This window comes from Meles meles, chromosome 1 (genome assembly GCF_922984935.1).
Source record: "Meles meles chromosome 1, mMelMel3.1 paternal haplotype, whole genome shotgun sequence".
NCBI classification, from domain to species: domain Eukaryota; kingdom Metazoa; phylum Chordata; class Mammalia; order Carnivora; family Mustelidae; genus Meles; species Meles meles.
This window is the reverse complement of record NC_060066.1, coordinates 179,238,466-179,258,394: the sequence shown is the minus strand read 5'-3', so window position 1 is coordinate 179,258,394 and position 19,929 is coordinate 179,238,466. Positions and strand designations below refer to the sequence as shown.

At 54.6% G+C, this 19,929-nt stretch overlaps 1 protein-coding gene across 1 annotated transcript in view; it reads right to left on the bottom strand.

Moving 5' to 3' along the window:
- Window positions 1–16,143: 16,143 nt before the first annotated feature.
- TRABD2B (TraB domain containing 2B) overlaps window positions 16,144–19,929 on the bottom strand; it is a 200,324-nt gene continuing 196,538 nt past the window's right edge. Inside the window, exon 7 of the mRNA XM_046015047.1 lies at window positions 16,144–16,630. Coding sequence (XP_045871003.1) covers window positions 16,411–16,630 — 220 coding nt within the window. The 3' untranslated portion in view covers window positions 16,144–16,410. The remainder of the gene's footprint in view (window positions 16,631–19,929) is intronic.

The window sequence follows — 19,929 nt, the reverse complement described above, 5'->3', positions numbered from 1 at the left end:
TTCATTGAGTCTAATGAGAAAGCACTGAGGATTCAGGGCTGGGACGGCCATGATCTAATTTACATTGAAAAGGGTCATGTGATCTTGTGGGGTGTAGACAGGTTGGCAGCAACAGGGAAGTCAGTTGGAGAGATGAGGGTGGCTCAGCCCAGGGTAGGAGTGGGGGTGAGGGGGTCCTTTTCTGCATAGATTCTGATGGTAGAAGTAACAGGATGGAAAGGATCTAGGGGGTGAGGGGAAGAACAATCACGGATCACCTCCACAGTGTCCGCTCTGAGGGACCAAGGGAATGGTGGCACCGCACACTAAGGTGGGACATGGAGGGAGGAACAGATTAGGGGCAGAAAGCACAAGTTCGGTTTTGAATATGGTGACTTAGAGATGCTTTCTGACACCCAAGTGCAGAGGTTGTATTAGCTGGATGTCACGGCAGAGGTGGGGCTGGTTGTAGCTTGGGAGCCCATCACAGATTATTTGGAGCTGTGGGACTGACTGAGGTCACCAAGGGTGTGAGTGTGGACAGAGAAGATGTCTCTAGCAGAAAGAGCCATTGAAGAAAATAGCTAGCTACCTATGAATGTGATCCCAGAGGTCAGAATGACGTGAGCCGTGAGGGGCAAGTGGCGTAGTGTGATGGGGGTCACAGGAGAAGGAGGCTTCTGTCTGCCAGTCTAGCCACAGTTCTCTGAATGATGGAGTCAGGCCAGGGGCCAAGAGTGAGTGAGATGGGGACATGAGAGAGTTTGAAGGTCCAAAAGCTGGGGGCTGAGGCTGAACCAGACTCTGACTTAGAGTAGTTGGAAAAGCACAGATTTAGAGTCTAATAGGCCTTCTCATTCTTGAAGCTACTTCCAAGCTGTGAGATCCCAGAAAAGGTCCCTCATCTTTCCAAACCTCAGTGTCCGTGTCTACAAAACAGGGCTGGCAGCCCTGACCTCTCAGGGCCACTGGCAGCGAAGTGCGGGAGACAGTGACCCCCAGCACCGTGCACAGGAAGGCCCAGAACCTGAGGGCCCCACTAGGGCGGTTGTCCACCGTTGATACGGGCCTTTTCCACGTGAGACAGGAGCTTAAGTGCCACAGCTGTGAATCAAGATCTCATTTGAAGTCAAAGAGAAGCCATTTTCAAGGGTCTCACATGGAGAATCCTTTGAGCCAACATTTCGTGATATGGTGGTGCCTCTTGATGATGACTTGGTTCTCTTGGACTCTAGTATCTGGATTTTAATGATCTACCTCATTTGGATGTATCCTAACAAGAAAATCTCCAGATTTTTTTTTTTTAATCTATAACTTGAGCTTTCATTTTGAGAGAGTTTGAATCATACCCTGGAATGAAAGTTATACACAGGCTTCTATGGGGTTAGCACACTCAGCATTGCATTTATGGGCTCTTAGGCAGCATATCGCCTTCTGAGGTGGGTCTCTTGTGCCCCTTTACAGAGGAACACGTAAGAACACTGACCAGGGCAGCTGAGAGCAGACTCCGTGATGGTTTACTTCGTCCTTCCTGATGCCGCTTATGGGGCCAATTCCGAGGGCCTGGTTTCTGATTGGTGGACTCAGTGGGTACAAAGGGAGAACCACTTGAGTTTCATTCCTCCAACTACTCCCTTCAACTGTTTATACAGTTGCTTTCCCATCCCTGGGCCACATCATGTGTGGATCTGATACCTTTCTCACCACTATCTGGGATTAGAAGGTTCTCTTTTTCCGGGATTAAAAAACTCTCATCTGGTCAAAATCAATCTACATTTCTCACGGAATTCAAAATGTTTGTCTCCACCCCACGCCCCCTACCCCTGCCCCCAGCTCAGCTCAGAGTCAGCCCTGTCCCCTCTTTGCCTCCCTGGAGACTGCTAATGGCCCCTACCAGGCTGGGCAGGATGCTGAAATGAAGAAAAAGAGGGCCTCAGTGCCTTCTGGTGACAGATGTCCAAATGTTGGCTCTTTCTCTGGTTGGGGATATAGGGGTGGGTTTCTTCGGGGATACTGGGCTCCTCTCTGCTGTGGGCAAAACCCTCCCTGGCTGGCATGTCCCATCTTCGCCATAGCTCCTGCTCTGCTAATCTGCTCCTCACTGTTTTAACCCCCGCAACCCTGAGGGTCCTCTGGCCTCAGCCCTACCCATATGCTGGTTGACTGGGAAGGGGTGGTATAATGGGTGTTTTCTATCTCTTCGAGAATCTTGCAGGGGTGGTCTTTTTTCCTTCTTCCAAACTGGGACACACTGTCTTTATCTCTGGGACCTTAGCTATGACTCATGGATGCCAGGAAAAGTTCTAAGCAATACTGGGTTATGCTTTAGTTCCTTAGTCTCCAATGTGCAACTTTTATCTCAAGCACAGGGGGAGCAATTAAGTTGCAGGTTCTGGAGTTCGACATTGGCTCGGTGACCACAGGCAAATACCCTAACCTCTTGGAAACTGTTTCCTCATCTGTAAAGCAGGGACAATGATCCTCACTCTCTAGGACAATGTGAAGACTGAAATGTTCTCTACATGTCAGATAGCACACAGTGAGCCCCTCGTACATGGGAACAATCTGAAAATCTGTGAATATCTGAGGCATCTTTACTTCCTTGCACTAGACCGGATGTCAATTTTTCTTGCTAATCCAGACATGGCTTCCTCCCACCATTTGCCTGGCCTGAGGGGCTCTCTTTGGTAACACTTAGCCAATCTTGGGCACTGTTGTCTTATCCACACCTCACAATGATCCCGCAGGTAGGTCTTATTATCATTCCCATTTGCAGATAACAGAACTGAGGCTCCCAGTTTGAGACACCTGCACAGGGTCAAATAGTTGCTAAATCGGGCTTCAACTCAGGCTTATCTGATCCCAAAGCCTGTATGAGTTCCACCACTCATTTCACCTCCGGGACCGCCTTGCTCTTTGTCCTGTCTTTGTTCCCTCTGTCAATGGCTCTTCTTCACTCTGGACATAATAGGCCATCTCTTTGAGTGAAGTCACTTCCTGCTTGGAGTGCACCCTGGAAATGGATCCCCCACTGCTCAGTAGAATGACACTTCCTGTGTTGCACAGTAACAAGTCCCCACAGCAGCTGCTTATAGGTAATACAATCTCCATCCGTGTTCTGTCTACTATTATTTAAGCTGTATACAGTTGACTTTTCATGAAAAGCATCCAGTTAGCATGGATTCAGCATCAATCTCGGGTCAACAATGGATTAGTCATGAAGCGTAAGGTGTTTTCTGATCTTAAGCCTCAAATCTATTTACAGAGATAAGATATGTATTAAAAAAAAAGGAAAAAAGAAATCCTGCCAGCAAGGCCAAGATGTAGATAGTAGGTGAAGGTGTCTAGGAAAGAGTGCCCTAGGAACTCAAAGGCAAGAGCAGTCTGGTGGCTGGTGGCTGGTGGCTGGGGAGGTTAGGGTCTGGGAGGGGAGGGTGTAGAAGGTTACCTGGGAGATCCCTGAGTGGTGCTGAGCCTTGAAAACCAGATGGGATGTGGATAGGTGAAGGTGAAGACAGCATGTTTGGTATGTTAGCAGCAATGAGGATGTGAGTGCCCAGAGCAGTGAGAACCCAGCATGGATGCTGGGACTCATTCTTCCAAAGGAGCCTCTCTTTAACGACAATGAACCTCTTTGCTTGGGGGATTTTTATGACCCCATCCATCTGTTTGCAGTCAGGTCTGCTTTGAAATTCAAAAGCTGAAAGGGAAGTGCTCTTTGGGAGCCAGAGCAGCGGGCTGGGCAGCTGTCTCTGAGAAGGAGGGAGCGGCTTCAAGGAGCATAAACCACGCAAGGCAGGCAAAGCACCTCTTCGGGTTGGCCTGCATCCCTGGGAAGCTTGGGACCGAGAGTGCTTGAAGAGGTGGTGGACGAGGAGTTCCCTGGAGGAACTTCCAAAACGGGTCTGAGCTGGCAACCCGTGTGTCCGGCAGACAGCCCCCTCAGGGGGAGGCCACGCAGGGACATGCAGGGCGCCTTCTGCGGGGGCTTTGTGCCTGCTCTGGGTCCAGCGGCCTGTGTTTGTTTCTCTTTCCTGCCCTGGCTGCCGGGCCCAAGTCCGCTGTGAGAGTTGGCTCAGCCCTCCATGCCTCCTGAATTCTCTGGCCCAGCTACACACCCTGCATTCCTCGCGAGCCTCAGTATCCCAGAGAGACAAAATTTTTTCCATCTTCTGGAAGAAAAGACTTTCACTGACAGTTGTTGATCAGATCCAAAATTCACAGTAGGGACTTCCAAATCGTGCTCCAGGCCCCTGACTTTCCTCAGTTCCATGTCCCCTAAGACCACGTCCTAGAGCTGACGGCCTTCACCCAGCCCAGACGTGCCCTCCAGCACATCCCCATCCCCTCCTTCCCTGACTTCCCTGACTTCTCTCTGGGAAAATCCTCCATGGGGACTCCTTCTCACCCACCCTGTCTACATCTCACACTGCCATGGCTGCTCTGCTTGAATGTGTTTGGAGAGGGAGATGAGGCTTCTGGGGCAGGATGAAGACTCTTAGCTAGGAGGTGTGTTTTGTTTTTTTGTTTTTTAAAAGATTTTATCTATTTATTTGAGAGAGAGAAAGAGAGGATGGGTGAGGGGAAGGGAGAGGGAGAGGAAGAAGCAGACCCCCACCCTGAGCAGGGAGCCCAACTGGGGACTCGATCCCAGGACCCGGGGGTCATGCCCTGAGCCAAAGACAGCTAGCTGCTTAACTGGCTGAGCCACCAGGCACAACAGGGAGGTGGTCTTAAGGATGTGGGACTGAGGAAGGCCAGGAGTCTGTAGCAAAACTTGGACTTGGAAGCCCTTACCGTGCATTTTGGATTTGATCACCATGGAGCTGGAGCTCCTGCCACCCTGGAGAAGTCAGGGGCCTTCTTACAAGTCAGGCCGCTGGGCTACAAGCTGTGAACAGCAGCCACAAGGCTCTGAACCTTAGCATGTGGCTCAAACCAGCATTTCTGAGTGGGTGTTTCAAAGCCTGGGAGCGGACTTAAGAGGTCGGTGGTTGGAGGAAGTTTTCGACGTTCCAGCCTGTGAGAGACAGAAGATTCTTTAAAGATCATCTGCTCCAAGTTCTGCTTTTTTCAAGTGGGAAAACTGAACGTTGGAAAGGGGGTGTCACTGGCCTCGCGTGACGATGGAGTCAATGGCAGAGCGGAACAGGAACCCACTTTGGGGCTTAAATTAGCCAGAATCTTCCACTTCCACCACTTGGGGGCCCCGAGTGAAGATTGTGTGGACATTCTGGGCACAGACTCCTTTCCTCTTTCAACAACTGTAAAAATGTGCACTGATGTTGGCTTTGCAGAGACGAAGCTCTTCTGGCCCATGGTCTCAGTCACCATGACCAGCTACCTAGTAAGTTACCTCCATTGCCATTTCCCAGAGGAGGCAAGTAAGAACGAGGGTTAGGTGACATGCCCAACCACAGGCCCAGTAAGTAGCCAGAGAGTCTTGGTCCCAGGCCTGTTGCTCTTTGAGATGCATCACTCACCCTCCCTAATCCTCGAACGGGGCTACGCCTTTTTGGAAAATCATGCAGAAAATGGCCAGAGTAGAAAATAAGATAAAAGGACTTCAGGTGCAGAGGAGCTGGTACTGGTACCAGGACCCGGGACAGTATCTCAGGACTTTTCACTTTTCACAGTTAAAAGAAACACACAGCGGGATCTCTTAACCCTTTCAGGTCCAATGTCCCATGTTATTACAAATATTTTATAACATCCCTTCTTGTACTGACATACACCAGCTCCTCGAGGTAACTCTGTGGGATCAGGGCTGTCTCTTCCATTTCGCTGATGGGAAAACTGAGACTCAGCGGGGCGAAGAGATTGGGTCCAGAGTACTGGCTTTTACAGTACTTCATGCCACTTTGTTCTAAAGCTGCCGGGGCTCCCTGCTGCCAAAGGGACTTCGACAGGCCAAAGTCTGGTGCCTCAGCCAGCATGTGACAGCCCCCTACACCTGAGCCCAGCCTTCTGCTGCAAACTTCCCTGCATCTTCTAGGTCCAAAGTCAGCTGGGCCCCCAAGGATGCACTGTTTAGATCCCTGTGACAGTGGGTACATCTCCACTCGCCCCTCCCCCAGCCCCCCCCAGAACTCAGACCCAGGACCAGTCTTGGGCACAGACTACAGCGTGAAAATCAGCTCCTGAGAGTCAGCCTCCCTCCTGCTCTTCCTGTCTTGTTCTTGTCCAGGACCCACTGACCCCGACACTTCACAGAGCAGCCGGGCTCATTTGCCAGGTCACGGATCTACCGAGTATTATGATGCTGGGCTGCTCTGACTTCCGTGTTGCAGACGTGCCTCTCAGCGCCCTGCCTGAGTTAGCTCATTTAATCCTAGGGTGACTGCACGACAGAGAACTCCAGTCACCTGCTCAGCATCACACAGCTGACTCGGTGGCTCCCATTGTCTCCCAGATACTATACCAATTTCTAGATGAGCACAGCGGTGGTCCAGCCCTGCCCTTGCTCACCACTCTGGCCATATAGTCCCCAGCGGCCACCTGGAACCCTGCTCCCCTCCATGGTAAAGCGTTTGCAGGCCCCCAGCTGCTCGAGTGTTGGTCTCGCTGCCTGCAGGTGTGGCAGTAACAGCCAACCTCAGTGTGGGGCCTTGCTTTCTTTGCAAAGCATTTTTGCCTGCACTATCTCATTGAAATTCCATTGCAAGCTGTGCCAGAAATATTTGTATTATCCCCACTAAAGAGATGAGGGGAAAGACTCTGAGGGAAGGAAGGGCAATGCCTGGGGCCAGGCCCCAGAACCCTGACGACCAGCCCATGACCCTGGCCAAGCCTGCACCACCTTCGTGCAGAGAGGGACCGGGAATGAAGAGCAAGAGGCTATTCTCCTGAGTCTGGGGAGCCAGGCAGGCCCTGGAAGCCATTCGTGTTTTCAGGTTTCCCTGGGAGGAGTAGACTGCTTGCTCCCAGGGTCTGCCCTAGTGGCCCATACATCTGGCCTCCCACCCACCCCGGCCTCTGTCCCAGGCCCCCGTCCCAGGCCCCACATTCTTTGGAGACGCTGCTATGTTCTCTCTCTGGGGAAAATGGGCTTGACCCTCTGCCTTGACCTTCTCTCCGACTGCTCCTTCCTTCTCCCCGTTATCTCTCTCCAGCACCATCTGTCTGGCTCTCTCTCTGTGCACCCCCAACCGGACCCCTTCTCTGGATCCCCCCACCATCATTCGGTGTATTGTTCTTTATCTCTCCCCGGCTTCTCCTGCACCCCTTCCCCCACCCCTTGTCACCACCCCGCTTGGCCCTTCTACCCTTCCAGACTCTCTGGGAGACAGGTGGGGGAGAGCTAAGAAGTGTCCTTCCAGTGCTGGCCTGGTGGCTTGTGTCTCCAGGTCAGAAATATTATCATTCTTTTCTTGTGACTGGTAGGGGTGGAAGAAATGGAAAATATGAAAAAAGAAAACATAAGAACTGTTTTGTCAGTCCGGAACTGACATGTTGTAGGGTTTTAGGACTATTTTTCTGAAACGAATCTCTTTTTCTGGTGCTGTCACAGTGCCGGCCAGGCCCCGGGCAGCCAATCAGGGTCCTCTCCCGGCAGCGACAGCTCCGGAAGCTAGTGGTGTGGGGGCCAGGCTCTTCCGGCAGGCTCAGGGAGCCCCGGAGCCCCTGTACCCCATGGCCCATGGCTGCCCCAGCCTGGTAGGTCTGCCTGGGACCCGGGTGCTGCCCAAGCACTCCTGGCCCAGCGTACCTGATTAAGATGGTCCCTGCCTCCAGCTGTGGGACTGAGGTCCAAGGCCTCCCGGGGTTCGTGGATTCCCTGGGGGGTCCCCCTGCTTTGTGTGTGTGTGCACGCACGCTCGCATGCACTCTCTTCTTGGCTTCCAGCTCCCTGTTTTTGACCTCGCCTCATCTGCTTCACACCATGTCAACTTGGCCATGAGAATCAGCCCCAGCTGGGCTTCTCCCTGTCCCGGATCTTCACCAGCAGTGGGGAAGTTACTGGAGATGGGCAAAGCAGGCGGAATTGGGTCCCCACAGCAGCCAGGAAAATGACCATTGTCCGCAGGTTTTCTCCCCACGGAGGAGGACTTGTTCCCACCTCCCTCAGTGCCTTGCCACCTCCCTAGCTCCTCACCTCTCTTCCTTCCTTCTCTTGATTCCTTCTTTCTCTGGCCTGGTTTTCAGGAACAAAATGACAAAACTCCTCCCCTGATCATAAGGACTATCTTCTCCCCACCTCCTGTGAGGAGGGAGCAGGTGGCTCTCCTTCCTACCTCAGGCCCCCGTGGAGGCAGCCTTGCTCCTCTTCAGAGGGAATGAGCCAACAGGAGCCGCTTCTGTCATGCAAATAAGGACCCTGAGGTCCAGAGAGGGGGAGGGGGGCCCTGGCAGAGGGTGTTTCTGTAAGGTTGGGTGGTGGGATGTTCAGGGCTGTGGATGTTCAGGGGTGGGAAGGAGGGCATCAAAGAACAGAAAGACGGAGAAGGAGTACAGGCACAGAGGAATGAGAGCAACAAAGAGGTGGCAGGGGCGGGGTGGGGGGGGGGGCGGCGCGCCTGGGTGGCTCAGTGGGTTAAGCCTCTGCCTTCAGCTCAGTTCATGATCCCAGGGTCCTGGGATCGAGCCCCGCATCGGGCTCTCTGCTCCGCATGGAGCCTGCTTCCTCCTCACTCTCTGCCTGCCTCTCTGCCTAGTTGTGATTTCTCTCTGTCAAATAAATAGAATAAAATAAAAATTTAAAAAAAGAGGCAGAGGGAGGTAGAGGTGGCCTGTTGGCTAGGCTCTAACCTGGGGTGGGAGTCTCTGCTAACTGTCACACACCTCCCATGTCAGAGGACTTACCACCTCCCCGCAGTGTCACCTGGTTCTGGGTGGTGTCTGGGGATGGGCTGTATGGGCCTCCAGGGGCAGCTCCTGAGAGCTGGAAACTCTTTCCCTGTGGGCTCAGCTCAGCTTTGTATCTGCACAGAGAAGCCTCCTGTCCAGGGCAGCCCTACAGAGAGTTGGAATCTCATGATCGCGTATCAGACAGGGCCTCCAGTTTCTTTCCAGTAAAGTACGGTTGGGAGCTAGCTCAGAGACAGGGACTGGGTCTGTCTGGATAGGAGAGAGGGCCGGGGCTCCCAGGTTAGGAACTGCAGACGCTTGAGTGTCCTAGGTACAAACACCTACCCCCAGGTTGTCCCCTCAGTCACCCAATCCATTGTGTCAGAGCCGCTGTTCCCAGCCACAGCTTCTTCTCCAGGGAGCACTTCAACTGAGGACTGTGTCTCCCAAGGAAGGGCAAGGGCTCACTCTCTCACAGAGCTTCTAGAAAGGTCAATGACAGGAGCTTCTTTGCTTGAAAACAGCGGGTGTGTGAGGGACAGAGAACACAGGGCTCACAGGCCCCAATAGGAGGTCTTAGACCATTGATGTCCGCCCCACAGACCATGGTGGTGGCATAGGGCGGGTGGCAGGCCAGGCCTCTTCCCGCACCCCCATTTGGAGTCCGGTGGGTGGGACAGAGTTCTGGGCAGGCTCCATGACGTGAAAGAGGCTCATTGCTCTGGGCATCGAATGGGTCCTGACTGAGACTACCTGGCCTGTGGCACGGGCATGCAGACCCTTCCTTGCCCTCCTCATAGGCTGCAGCCCATGCGTGCTCGCACAGCCAAGTGAAAGTCAAGAGGGTAATCTTGGAGCTTGGCTACTTGGCTTTCCGTCCCAGCTCTAGCATTTACCTGCTCATGATTGTGGTCAAGTTAACCTGTGTGCATGTCAGTTACTTTGTCTGGAAAGTGGAGAGAGGGAAGAGGAGCCGTGAGAATGAGGTGGTTCAGGCTTGTAAAGACTCAGAGCACTGTTGGCGCATCATAAATGCTCACTCCATGCGGGCCTGGCCGCGTTCTCACAGGTATCCTGGGACGGGCCCACCACAGGCAGCCCGAGTCAGTCTCGGTAGGAGGCGGCAAGAACTCGTGGACCATGGCCGAAATGATGCTGGTGCTGAAGTCTCTGTAGTTTCAGAACCCAGAGAGGCCTCTCCCCCTCCCCACCCTTCAGTGACCAGCCTCCTCCCCCAGGTCCTGGGGGGGGGGGGCTGTCTTCCTCTGGGGAGCTTGAAGCTGGAGAGGCGGGTGGAGACCTTAGCCCACAAGCCCTTGAAGGATGGCATAGGTTATGAGAGAGACAGACTTTTTATCTTTAGTCTTCCCTTCCTGCTCTTCTTCCTCTCCTTCCTCCTTGACTCCACCAGTGCCCCGCAAGATGTCAAATCCCATGCTTGGGGCTGACAAATTAGAGCGGACCAGCCATGGGCCTGGCCCAGGAAGGTGAGGGGAAAGGCAGGCACGTGCAGAGCATTTCAGCACAACCCCGGTGTGCAAGGAACGGGTTTCTGTGGGACCGGAGGGGACGAGGGGTGAGCTCAGCTTAGGAGCTTGGTGGAGTGGACGCCGCCAGGGCTGTGTCATGCAGTCCATGAAGGAGGTCCGCAGAGCCATGTGCCAGCAAGGGATGGAGGGGCGGACAGATGGTCAGTGCTGGGGGTGGGGGCAGCAAGTGCAGAGACGCAGGCCCTGAAGGGTAGGCTGCGTTCAGGAAGTGTTGAGGCAGGCAGTAATGGGAGTGCTGAATAGGAGAGGAACTGGGAAAAATTTGTTGGAAGGGGCCAGGTTGCAGAGAGTTTTGTGTGACCTTGACCTTTGTGCTGGGATTAGTGGGGGTGTATTGGTGAGATTTAAAAGCAGGGGTGATCCGTGGTCATTTTGGTGGTTTATGGACCTGCTTTGGCCGTGGGAATGGGAAAGGGAGGGGACTGAGGGGCACAGCTGTAAGAGGCCATGGTTCAGAGGAGGGTGAGGAGAGCTGGCTTGGGGTGCAGCAATGGTGGGGAGAGGAGTGGAGGAATTGGCTGGTCTTGGTGAGTGAGGGAGAGAAAGGAGGCCCTGAGGTTGAACCCCACATTCTAGCTCATTCTGGCTGGCCAGGGCTGTCTGGATCCCACTTGACGTGAGGCCTCTCCAGTCACTGGACCCCTGCCTAAGCCTCTGCCTCCCAAATCTGCCCAAGCTTTTGCATGGAAAATGGGCCGGTTCCAGTTCCTCCACACCACTGCCTCCAGTCTTGGACCTCCCAGCAAAGTGATTTCCCCCAGTGTTCCCTGGAGAGGGGAGAGGGAGCCATCAGCATACGGAGACGCTGTCCCACTGAGTTCATAATGTCTTTTATTAATATATTATGCTACAAAAATATTTTTGGCAAAATAACATTAATAGCATCTTTCTTTGTCTTCTATATTCTTAAAGGACTCTTCATGATAATTCACAGAGGTGAAGGGAAGAGGTGGTTAGAACAACATCACCAATATCTTTCAAATACATTATGATCTGAAGCTGTGTCACATAATGAGAGTCAGCTGGGAGACATTCTGGAATCTCTCTGAAGCCCAGGAATGGGGCAGGAGCTCCAGTTGCCTCTGCTGCCCCAGCCCCTGGGGCCCAAGATGTCTTAGAGCCTCCCTGGAACTGTCTTAGACTCAGGTCCCGTCCAAAGCCCACTTTCCCTGCAGCAGATCTGGGAGGGAGCAAACCTGAAGGCATGCTACTCCATCACGGTGCCCTGCCTGCCATGTGCTCCTGGCCCCAGGGCAGTCTGCGGGGCCAGGGAGGAAAGCCGAGCACGGAGCCCGAGGAGGGGTGCTGCCTCACCGTCATGGAGCCCTGAGATGGCACACAGCATTCCTCCAGCCCCCAGAATGGCCTGGGTGGGAAACAAGGTCTCCATTTAACAGATGAGGAAATGGAGGCTCAGAAAGGAGCAGGGGCTTGCCCAAGGTCACCCAGCAAGGTGAAAGAGTGTCCAGAGTACCTCTGGAGAGGAAGAGCCAAGGTTTGGAGACAGGATGGGGAGATCTGAGGCTGTGCCCATACTCCCAGGAAAGGACCGGGTGGGGGTTGATCAGTTCTCGTGACCCCTCTCTTCCATACCCCACAGTCGGGGGCAGGGAGGGAAGGAGCTCCAGGCTGGGGGTCAGGGACCTTGGGTTCCAGTCCAGCCCCTCCCCCACCACCCAGAAGTCCCCCTGCCTCAGGATAGTAGGCAAACCTGCCAATTTATGTCAGGCCTGGCTGGGCTCTTGAAGAACGGGGGTGTGAGGCTGGACGGATTCCTGAACCCTACTGGTTTAGATGGCCAGCCCGGGTGATGTTTTTGGCTGCTTAGATGAATTTTTGGAAAAATAACAATGTTCAAAGAACCTGAGTATTACAGAGCCAGGAGGGACCCTCGATGTCATCCACACCAGTCCCTTGCCAAGACTTCAGCTCTCACACTACATCGCCAGCCGGCGGGCCTACTGCCCTGCTCACACCTCTGCTGACAGCAAACTCACCACCTGCAGGGGAGAGCTTTGGCTTCGTAGACATAATTCCATTACCAGAACTGAGGTCTTTGTCTCTCCTTTCCTCTCTGCATTCCTTCCTTCCTCTTTCCCTCCCTACACATCTGCTGAGGGCCATCTTTGTGTCAGATGAGGATCCAAAGATGAATTTACATGACCCCTGCCATTAAGGAGCTCGTGGTCCGTTAGGAGAGCAGATACACAATTACAGTCTCAACACTTATCAGTGGGTGTTGGGATAGATGCTAAAAAAGCAAAAAAGAATCACAGGGGCTTCCTGGAGGAAGTGCTATCTGAGTCGATCCTCAAAAAATGAAGACTTGCGGAAAGAGAAGGGAGTTTCCAGGCCCAGGGAGTGGCACTTGTGACGCATCCTATCTATTCTAGAGATGACAAATAGGATTTAGTCTGGCTGGGCACAGAGTAGGAGAGATGGGTGATGTGGCTGGCAAGGTCAGCAGGGCCTGATCATGGAGGGTGTGGAAGGCCAGGCCGAGGACTCCTGCCCTTACTCCACAGTCACTGGAACATCCCCAGCCCCGGTTCGTTCTTGCCACATGGGACACCATCAGAGCTGCAGTTCCCAGGTGGAGCCTTTCGTGTCCTTCATGATGGTTTTCATAAATGTTCCTTTTGGTGGAGGACCATTCTTTGGGATCCATTGTGATGAGGGCACCAGGCTGGAGACTGGGAAGGTGGAACTAGGGTCCCGAGCCCCAAGGCTTGCCCGGACATAGCTAGGGCATGGCAATAGATGGCGGAGTATTTTGAAGGAGAAAAATCAGCTCGTGGTGATTTGGCACAAAGGCAAATTTGCCAGCTGGTGCAAGTTTCTGTGCTTCATCCACTCTGGGTCTTTGCATCTCAGCTGGAGGGGCCCGAGGTGGCCCTTCGCAGCTCCCTGCAACCTAACATCTCCACTCTCCCTGCCTTCACCCTGCTGCTGGTGTGTCAGAACAGACTAGGAGGATGTGGCCATGCTGGCAGCTTCCAGAATGTCCCTGGGCCATTCGGTCAGTTTTCTTGAGATGAGGGACCAAGGGCCACCCCTGACCTCGGGCAGGTCACTTAGCCTGCTGGCTCTTAATCCTTCTATCTTCTCCACCACATGAAGATCAACCATTAAAGCCGTAAGAAAAGGACATGAGGCTCTCAGAGCAACAGGGGCTTTTTATGAGGTGAGGCTCATAGAACATGCTGGAAAAACTGTCAGCGGTGGTGGATAGATCATCCAAAATGTTTAAGTAGCTATGAATGGTGTGGTGGTTCCCTGGCTTGGGATGAGAGAATTCAGTGACCCAGCCACACAGGTTTCCCCAGGCGTGCCTCAGGTCTTCTGGGACATAAGCTCGGTTCGTTTCCCAGCCTGGCCAGTGGGTGGGCCGCTGGGATCCATGAGCTCAGGCTGCAGACGTCTGATCAACATTGGCTCTGGCTGTCCCGTCGGCGCAGGCCTGCCTAACCAGCCAGCCCACTCATCTGCCGCCATCCATCTTTCTTTAAACACTTGAGCGCTTGCTGGAGGGAACGTCTGGAATTTCCCAAGCTCTCCAGAGGATGGATCTGGGGAAGACAAAGGCTGAATCTGTCTGTGGTCAGAGGCCTGGGTAGGAAAACCTCTGAAGTTCCTTCTAGGAACCTACGACTGGGTTGCTTGTTCCATGTCGATGACAAGGGGTTCCGCCGGGCCAGGAAAGGTGCACAGATGAGGCCTGGCACCACGCATGCTCAGCAGTCCCATGGCTTGTTGGTTTACCTCTTTGGCCTCGTGTCTGGCACAGATCTGGGCACACAGTCGGGTACGCAGACTGTTCACCTAAAGCCTTCCTCTTTAATTCACCTCAAGCGTCGTCTGAGTGCATCTCATGCCACACTCTGCCTTGAGCTGAGGGAGATCTGGCCTGTGTGCTTCCAATTCCTTGACACTTATTTCATCGGCCAAGTGCTCCGCACCGTCTGTTTGATGTCTGACAGGCCTTCTGAGCCTGCGCTGGAAGTCAGCGAAGTCCCTTCCCGCTCAGAAATAGGAAATCATAGCTCTGCCAAGGATAAATGGACTCCAGCCAGTTCAAGGCCAAAGATAAATGGACTCCAGCCAGTTCAAGGCCATGGGGTCAAGTTCAGTTTACAACATGATGCCCATGGGGCTGGCTGGACCCTCTGAAGCAAATCTCAGGGCTCCTGCCAGGTCTCAAGCTCAAACATGCCCATCCAGGGCCAAGACGAAAAGAAGCTCACTGCTGGCCAAGATGCTCATGGGACCTCTAGTCATCCAGAGCTGCCCGAATTCTGTCTCAAAAGGGAGACAGCTGCCGGGAGGGGCACGATGGCATTGGGTCTAATCAGCCAGTGCCAGGCCTGCCAGGGAAGTCCATGGTGTGGTGATGCCGTGGAGCACTGGGCTGGGAGTCAACAGACCCACCCAGCTGTGCAGTCTTGGGGAAGTGCCTCCCCTCTCTGGGCCTCATGATTACTCTTATTGTTCATATCTGTCAAACAAGGGGCCCTTTCTGCTTTTGGGTTCCAGAACCCTGTAACTGGTGAGCCCCAGTCCAATGAGGATTTAGGGCAGGAGGAAGGCAACCTGGGTCCTTTGCTTTCTCAGCTACCATGTTGGAGGCAGAGGAATGAGGTCAGTCTCCCTAAGTCTCAATTGCCTGCCTGCCTGCCCAGATTCTCCCCCCTGCCAGCCTCTGATCTGGTAGGAAAGCCTCTCACTAGCTCCAAGATAAGACAAGCTGGGGCGTGGGACACAAGCTTGTGCACAAGCTGTTGCCAGAGCCCCTTGTTCAGAGGGGCTGACATGAGTGACTGTGGCCAAGTGGTCTCTTGGGCTGGGACCAGGGGCTTGTGCTGGCCCATCTGGGGGAGATCTCCCTTCCTTGGAGCTGCCCTGTGCAGAAAGAACATGGCAAAATACGGTCCAGGGGACGAGCATTGCTTCGGAATCATACTGATCTGGGGTCATGTCCCAGCGAGGTGACCTTGGGCAAGTCAGTTTATCCATTTGGGGGGGGGGCTCAGTTTCCTCATCTGTGAAATGGGGACAGTCACATCTCACAGAACTGGTATGAGGATCAGTGACAAAGTGAGTGTGCAAAATGCCTGCCGTGCTGCAGGCTCGGGACAAAGGGTGGCTTACAGGATTATTATTACCGTGCGACTCCTAGAGCCTCTGTCCCTAAAATGGCCCTTCTGTGCCCACGCCTGCTTTGGACCCAGCTCACTCAGTTTGGCCGTGACTTCAACAGGCTCTTCTACAAGCCAGGCTTAAAGAAGACTAATGAAACCAGAACAGAGGGGTCTGGATTCACATCCTGGCTCTCTCACCTGCTGCATGACCTTGGGCAACCATCTTCCTCTTTTTGGATCTCAACTTAACCATTTGTCACAGAGGGCTGGAGGATGGCCCCCCTCGGCACCACCATCCCTCCCTCACCCCCGTGCTTTGGTCCAAACACTTACCAAGAGCTCTGGAAGGCCAGTTCACAGACACTCAGGGTTTTCAAAATAGCAGCATTCTTTCCTAAAGTATCTTCCCACCCTAGGATGCAGCCACGGGAGGGAAGTCGTCAGCGTTCACATCTCTGGCTCCCAGATCCAGCTTCAAAAGCTAATAAGCCTGTCTGCCTGCCCCTCTCTCTGAGGTCCCCATGGTGGGAGAAGCCAAACCCAGACAGCAGAGGCTTCTGCGGGCCTAGGAGCAAGCCAGTTCAAGCCCATGGTCTGCCTGAGGTTGCAGACCTCCTGGCAGCCTGGGTTCACTTCCTGGGTTGGTGCTGGGGCTACTTAAAGGGTTAACATAGGCCACATAAAAATAGTTTTATCGGTAAGAATAAATACATTTTTCTTTTTTAATATGGACACATATTTTACAAAAGAGCCCCATAGCACTATGGGAAATTAAGATCCTTCTACAAAAAAGAAGATGTAACTTGGGTACAATAAAGCTCTAGTGTTCTAACGGATCCCGTCTGGACTGCCCGTGAGGTGTCAGGCACCCCGGAGGTGGTGGCGGGGGCAGTGGGGGAGGAGTAGCCACACACCCTCCTGTAGTTTCTCTGGCTTCTCTGCACTGGTGGCCAAGGTCAGGAGGGCCCAAGGCGGTGCCGCAGGAGGGGGGCTGCAATACTGGCCACAATGGCGGGGAGGAGGCCCAGGGTGGGCTGGGGGCGGCAGGGCGCTGAGCTGCTGGTGGGGCCCGGCTCTTCCCGCTGCTGAAGCCGCTCTGAGAGCTGCAAGGCTGGCCCCGCTGTCCCAGGGCTGTGCGTGGGCTGCAGGGGCGGTGGGGGCGGTGAGGCGGCCGTGCTGGAGGGAGAGAGAAAGCAGAACCGCGGAACGACCACTCAGTAGCCTCGTCCTGGGCTCTGGCCTGGGGTTCAGAGGCGACTTTAGGGAATCTACTTTCTTATAAAATGAAGAAGGAGATAGGGCTGGACAGGGAAAGTGAGCTCCTGAAGCCGAAGGCCCCAAGCATGACCACTCAATACAGATCCCAGGGCAGAAAGAACTGAAGTGCCACAGAGGAGCTGGGTCCGGGGTCACGCTGGGGGAGTCAGCCTCCAGGCCTGTGTGCGCAGGTGCTCTCCTGCCACTGTTCCCGCCCAGCCCGAAACAGACAGGAAACCAACCACACAGACAACCCCACCATCTCCTGCCCTCCTGATAACATCTACCAGTTACTGAGGGTCTCTCCGGCCTCAAAACCAACCTTCACTGTGGGCCTCATCTCCCCCTTTCCCCAGATGAGAGGGCCAGGTTCAGAGAGGCTAAATGGCACTGGGTCCCAGGAGAAAGCACTGCCTGGGCAGAAGCCCGGGTCAGCCGCCCTCTACACAAGCCCAGGGAGGTGGAGGGAAAGCTGTGATCCTTCATGAATTCATAAAAATAGAATCCAGTTTTGGAGGGAATGGGTGAGATTGTTGGCTCAAGAAAACCTGTGAAAGGGAGAATGAAGGAGGGAGAGACAGAGAGTGCAGAACGAGCCTGCTGGCTGAGGACAGCGCCCAGTGTCGTGGGGAAGTGCAGGGTAGGACAGGGGCCAGGTGGGGTGGGTAAATGTCTCAAGCTCTGGAAAGAGAGAGATAGCACATCATCAACAAAGAGAGGGCCAGGGACAGAGGAAGAGAGAGGACAAGGGCAGACAAGGACAGAGGTATAACCCAGAGAGGCCACAGGGGTAGAAGGCTCCAGGATGAAAAGAGAGTTGGAGTTCAGGGGCGCTGGGCCCCACCTGCTCTCGTAGAGCCCTAGGTAGGGAAGGCAGATGGAGATGCAGACAGAGGATCTGACAAGTCCCATCACAGCAGACGTGCAAAGGAGAGAGGGGAAACTCGGTAGGGGGCACACAGATGGGCCCCTGTCCAGGGCAGGGCCAGGAAGGCCTCCTGGAAGAGGTGGTCCAGCCGTCAGCCTGAAGACAGTCTACCTTGCATGTGACTGAGGGTGCCCCTAGTGGCCAGAGAAGTACTTACCCCAGCCTGCAGCAGCTCTGAGCCAGCACCTAGTACACATCAACCTCTAATCCTCATGGCCACACTATAAGGTAGATCTGACTCTTATCCCCATTTTACTTAGGAAGAAACTGAGCCACCAAGAGGTTAAGTAACTTGCTCCAGGACTCACAGGGAGGCTGGGATCTGAACCAGGCACACAGACAGTTCTTGCTAGCAGCTGAGGCACGGGCAGGAAGCTTGCCCCTCCCTGGGTGTCTGTGGTGTGGGTAGCCTCCTCCATGTGGGACGCGGCCCTGTTTTCCAGGGCTTACTGACCCTCCCCAGGAGGCTGTTCACTCTCTGGGCCCTCAGGTCGTCCCCTGCTCTACCTTGTCCTGCACTTCCATGTGCCAGACACAAGGTCCCAATAATCGGCCATAACCACTGTGAGCTCCGTCATCATAATCACCAAGCTCTGGCCCCACAGCCATCCGGGCCAAATGCCAGTCACACAGCCTGGCTCAGCCTGGGGTCACCATGCACGCCCCTGCCTCGGAGCGGGCCGGGGCCTCTGCTCAGGAAGTGGGTGTCCAGATGCCCTCCGTCAAGAAGGTCCTCGCTCCTGGCCTGTCCCTCGTTCTCTACTCCTGCTCGTGCTCCAGCCACGAGAACCTGCCACACCCTCCCCTCACATGAGGTTCTTCTCCACCTGGCATCTACAGTGGTCATGAACTGTGCTCCTCTGTCTTTAGAAACTTCGAGAATAGCTAGGAGGAGAGGAGGGAGCGTGCCTGTGGAACAGAAGCAGGCAGACCAGGTGGCTCTGACCGCCTGCGATGACCCATGGCGCCTGGCAGAGGGTGGCCCACCCTGTATCCGCCGGCAGGGCACCGAGACCTCACACAGTTGGGGACCAGCTGACCTCACCTACCCTGCCTCCGCCAGCACGCGCCACCCTGTCCGGTCACCCTGACTGTCCTGCTGCCTTGTCCCACCCACCTCTGAAGGCCTGGCTCAACATCCCCTCCCTTGGAGGCCTCTCTTATGGGTTCTCCACCCCCCAAGTCCTCCGGGGAGAGTTAAGGTCCCCACAAAACCTGGTGTGGGTCTCACTGCTGCTGCCGTGTCGCACACAGGTACCTATGTCTACAGAGGTGCTTGGATGGGCTCCCGCACGGGAAGGGCCCCGAGCAGCGCCCGGCACGCTGGACGCATGACAGGGCTCAGCTCTTTAGCATCGTATGTTCATGTGTGTCGGTCTCCGCGAGCAGCTTCCTCCGTTTACAAAGTGCTTCCTAGGAGCCCGCAGACACTGCAATGCTGTACCCGTGTCCCCTCGTTATCCTCATCTCCAGGTTGACAGAACAGCCTGCAGGGGGTTCGGATACGGAGCAGCACCCGGTGGAGGGCACATGGGTCGGCATGCTGCTTCCTGCTGAGACCTGGAAAACCCGTGTGTGGAGGCTCGCCTGGGTGGGAGGAGGGAGGGCTTGGCCCCGGGAGGGTCATGCCTGAGCCCGTGCCACTACCTGAGCCCCTTCTCTCCCTTTCTCTTCTAATGAGAAAAGCTCCACACGCTACACAAAGGGTCCATGACGGTCGCTTCCTAGGGGCTGCCCTGTGCTTTCAGCCTAAGCAGCCAGGAGGCTAGGAGGCCCGGCCTGAAGAGGAGAGGATTTGTGCCACCTGCGGTGCCCAGAGAGGGGGCCCAGGCAGGCTGCAGCCAGCCCCGCCATCAGAAGGAAGATAAGTAGGAGTTAGGAAAATTATGTCTCGCAAGGCGCCCAAAGGCATTTGCTTTCACACTTTGAAAAGCAAAGATGAACATTCCCCCTTGGAGCCTGAGTGGGACGTTTTATTGCTTGGAAGGAGTCCCAGGGAAATGGGGTGGGGGGCGGAAAGCCCCTCCAAATACCCCCACCTCCCCGGCCCACTCTGCTCACAAAGCTCAGTCTCCTAGTCCAGATCCCCCTTCCCCCCACTCCAAGCTCCCAGGCCCATGCAGGGGAAAACTGTCTCATGGCAAAGGGGCCTCGAAGCCAAACCAAACACTGAGGGCTCCTAGACTCCGCAGACGGCTGGCACCAACGGGCTGAGTCTGCTCCGAGCCGACAGGGCCCCTCACATGGGGAAGGGCCCCACTGCTTGGGTGGAAGGCTGAAGCCCTGTTCA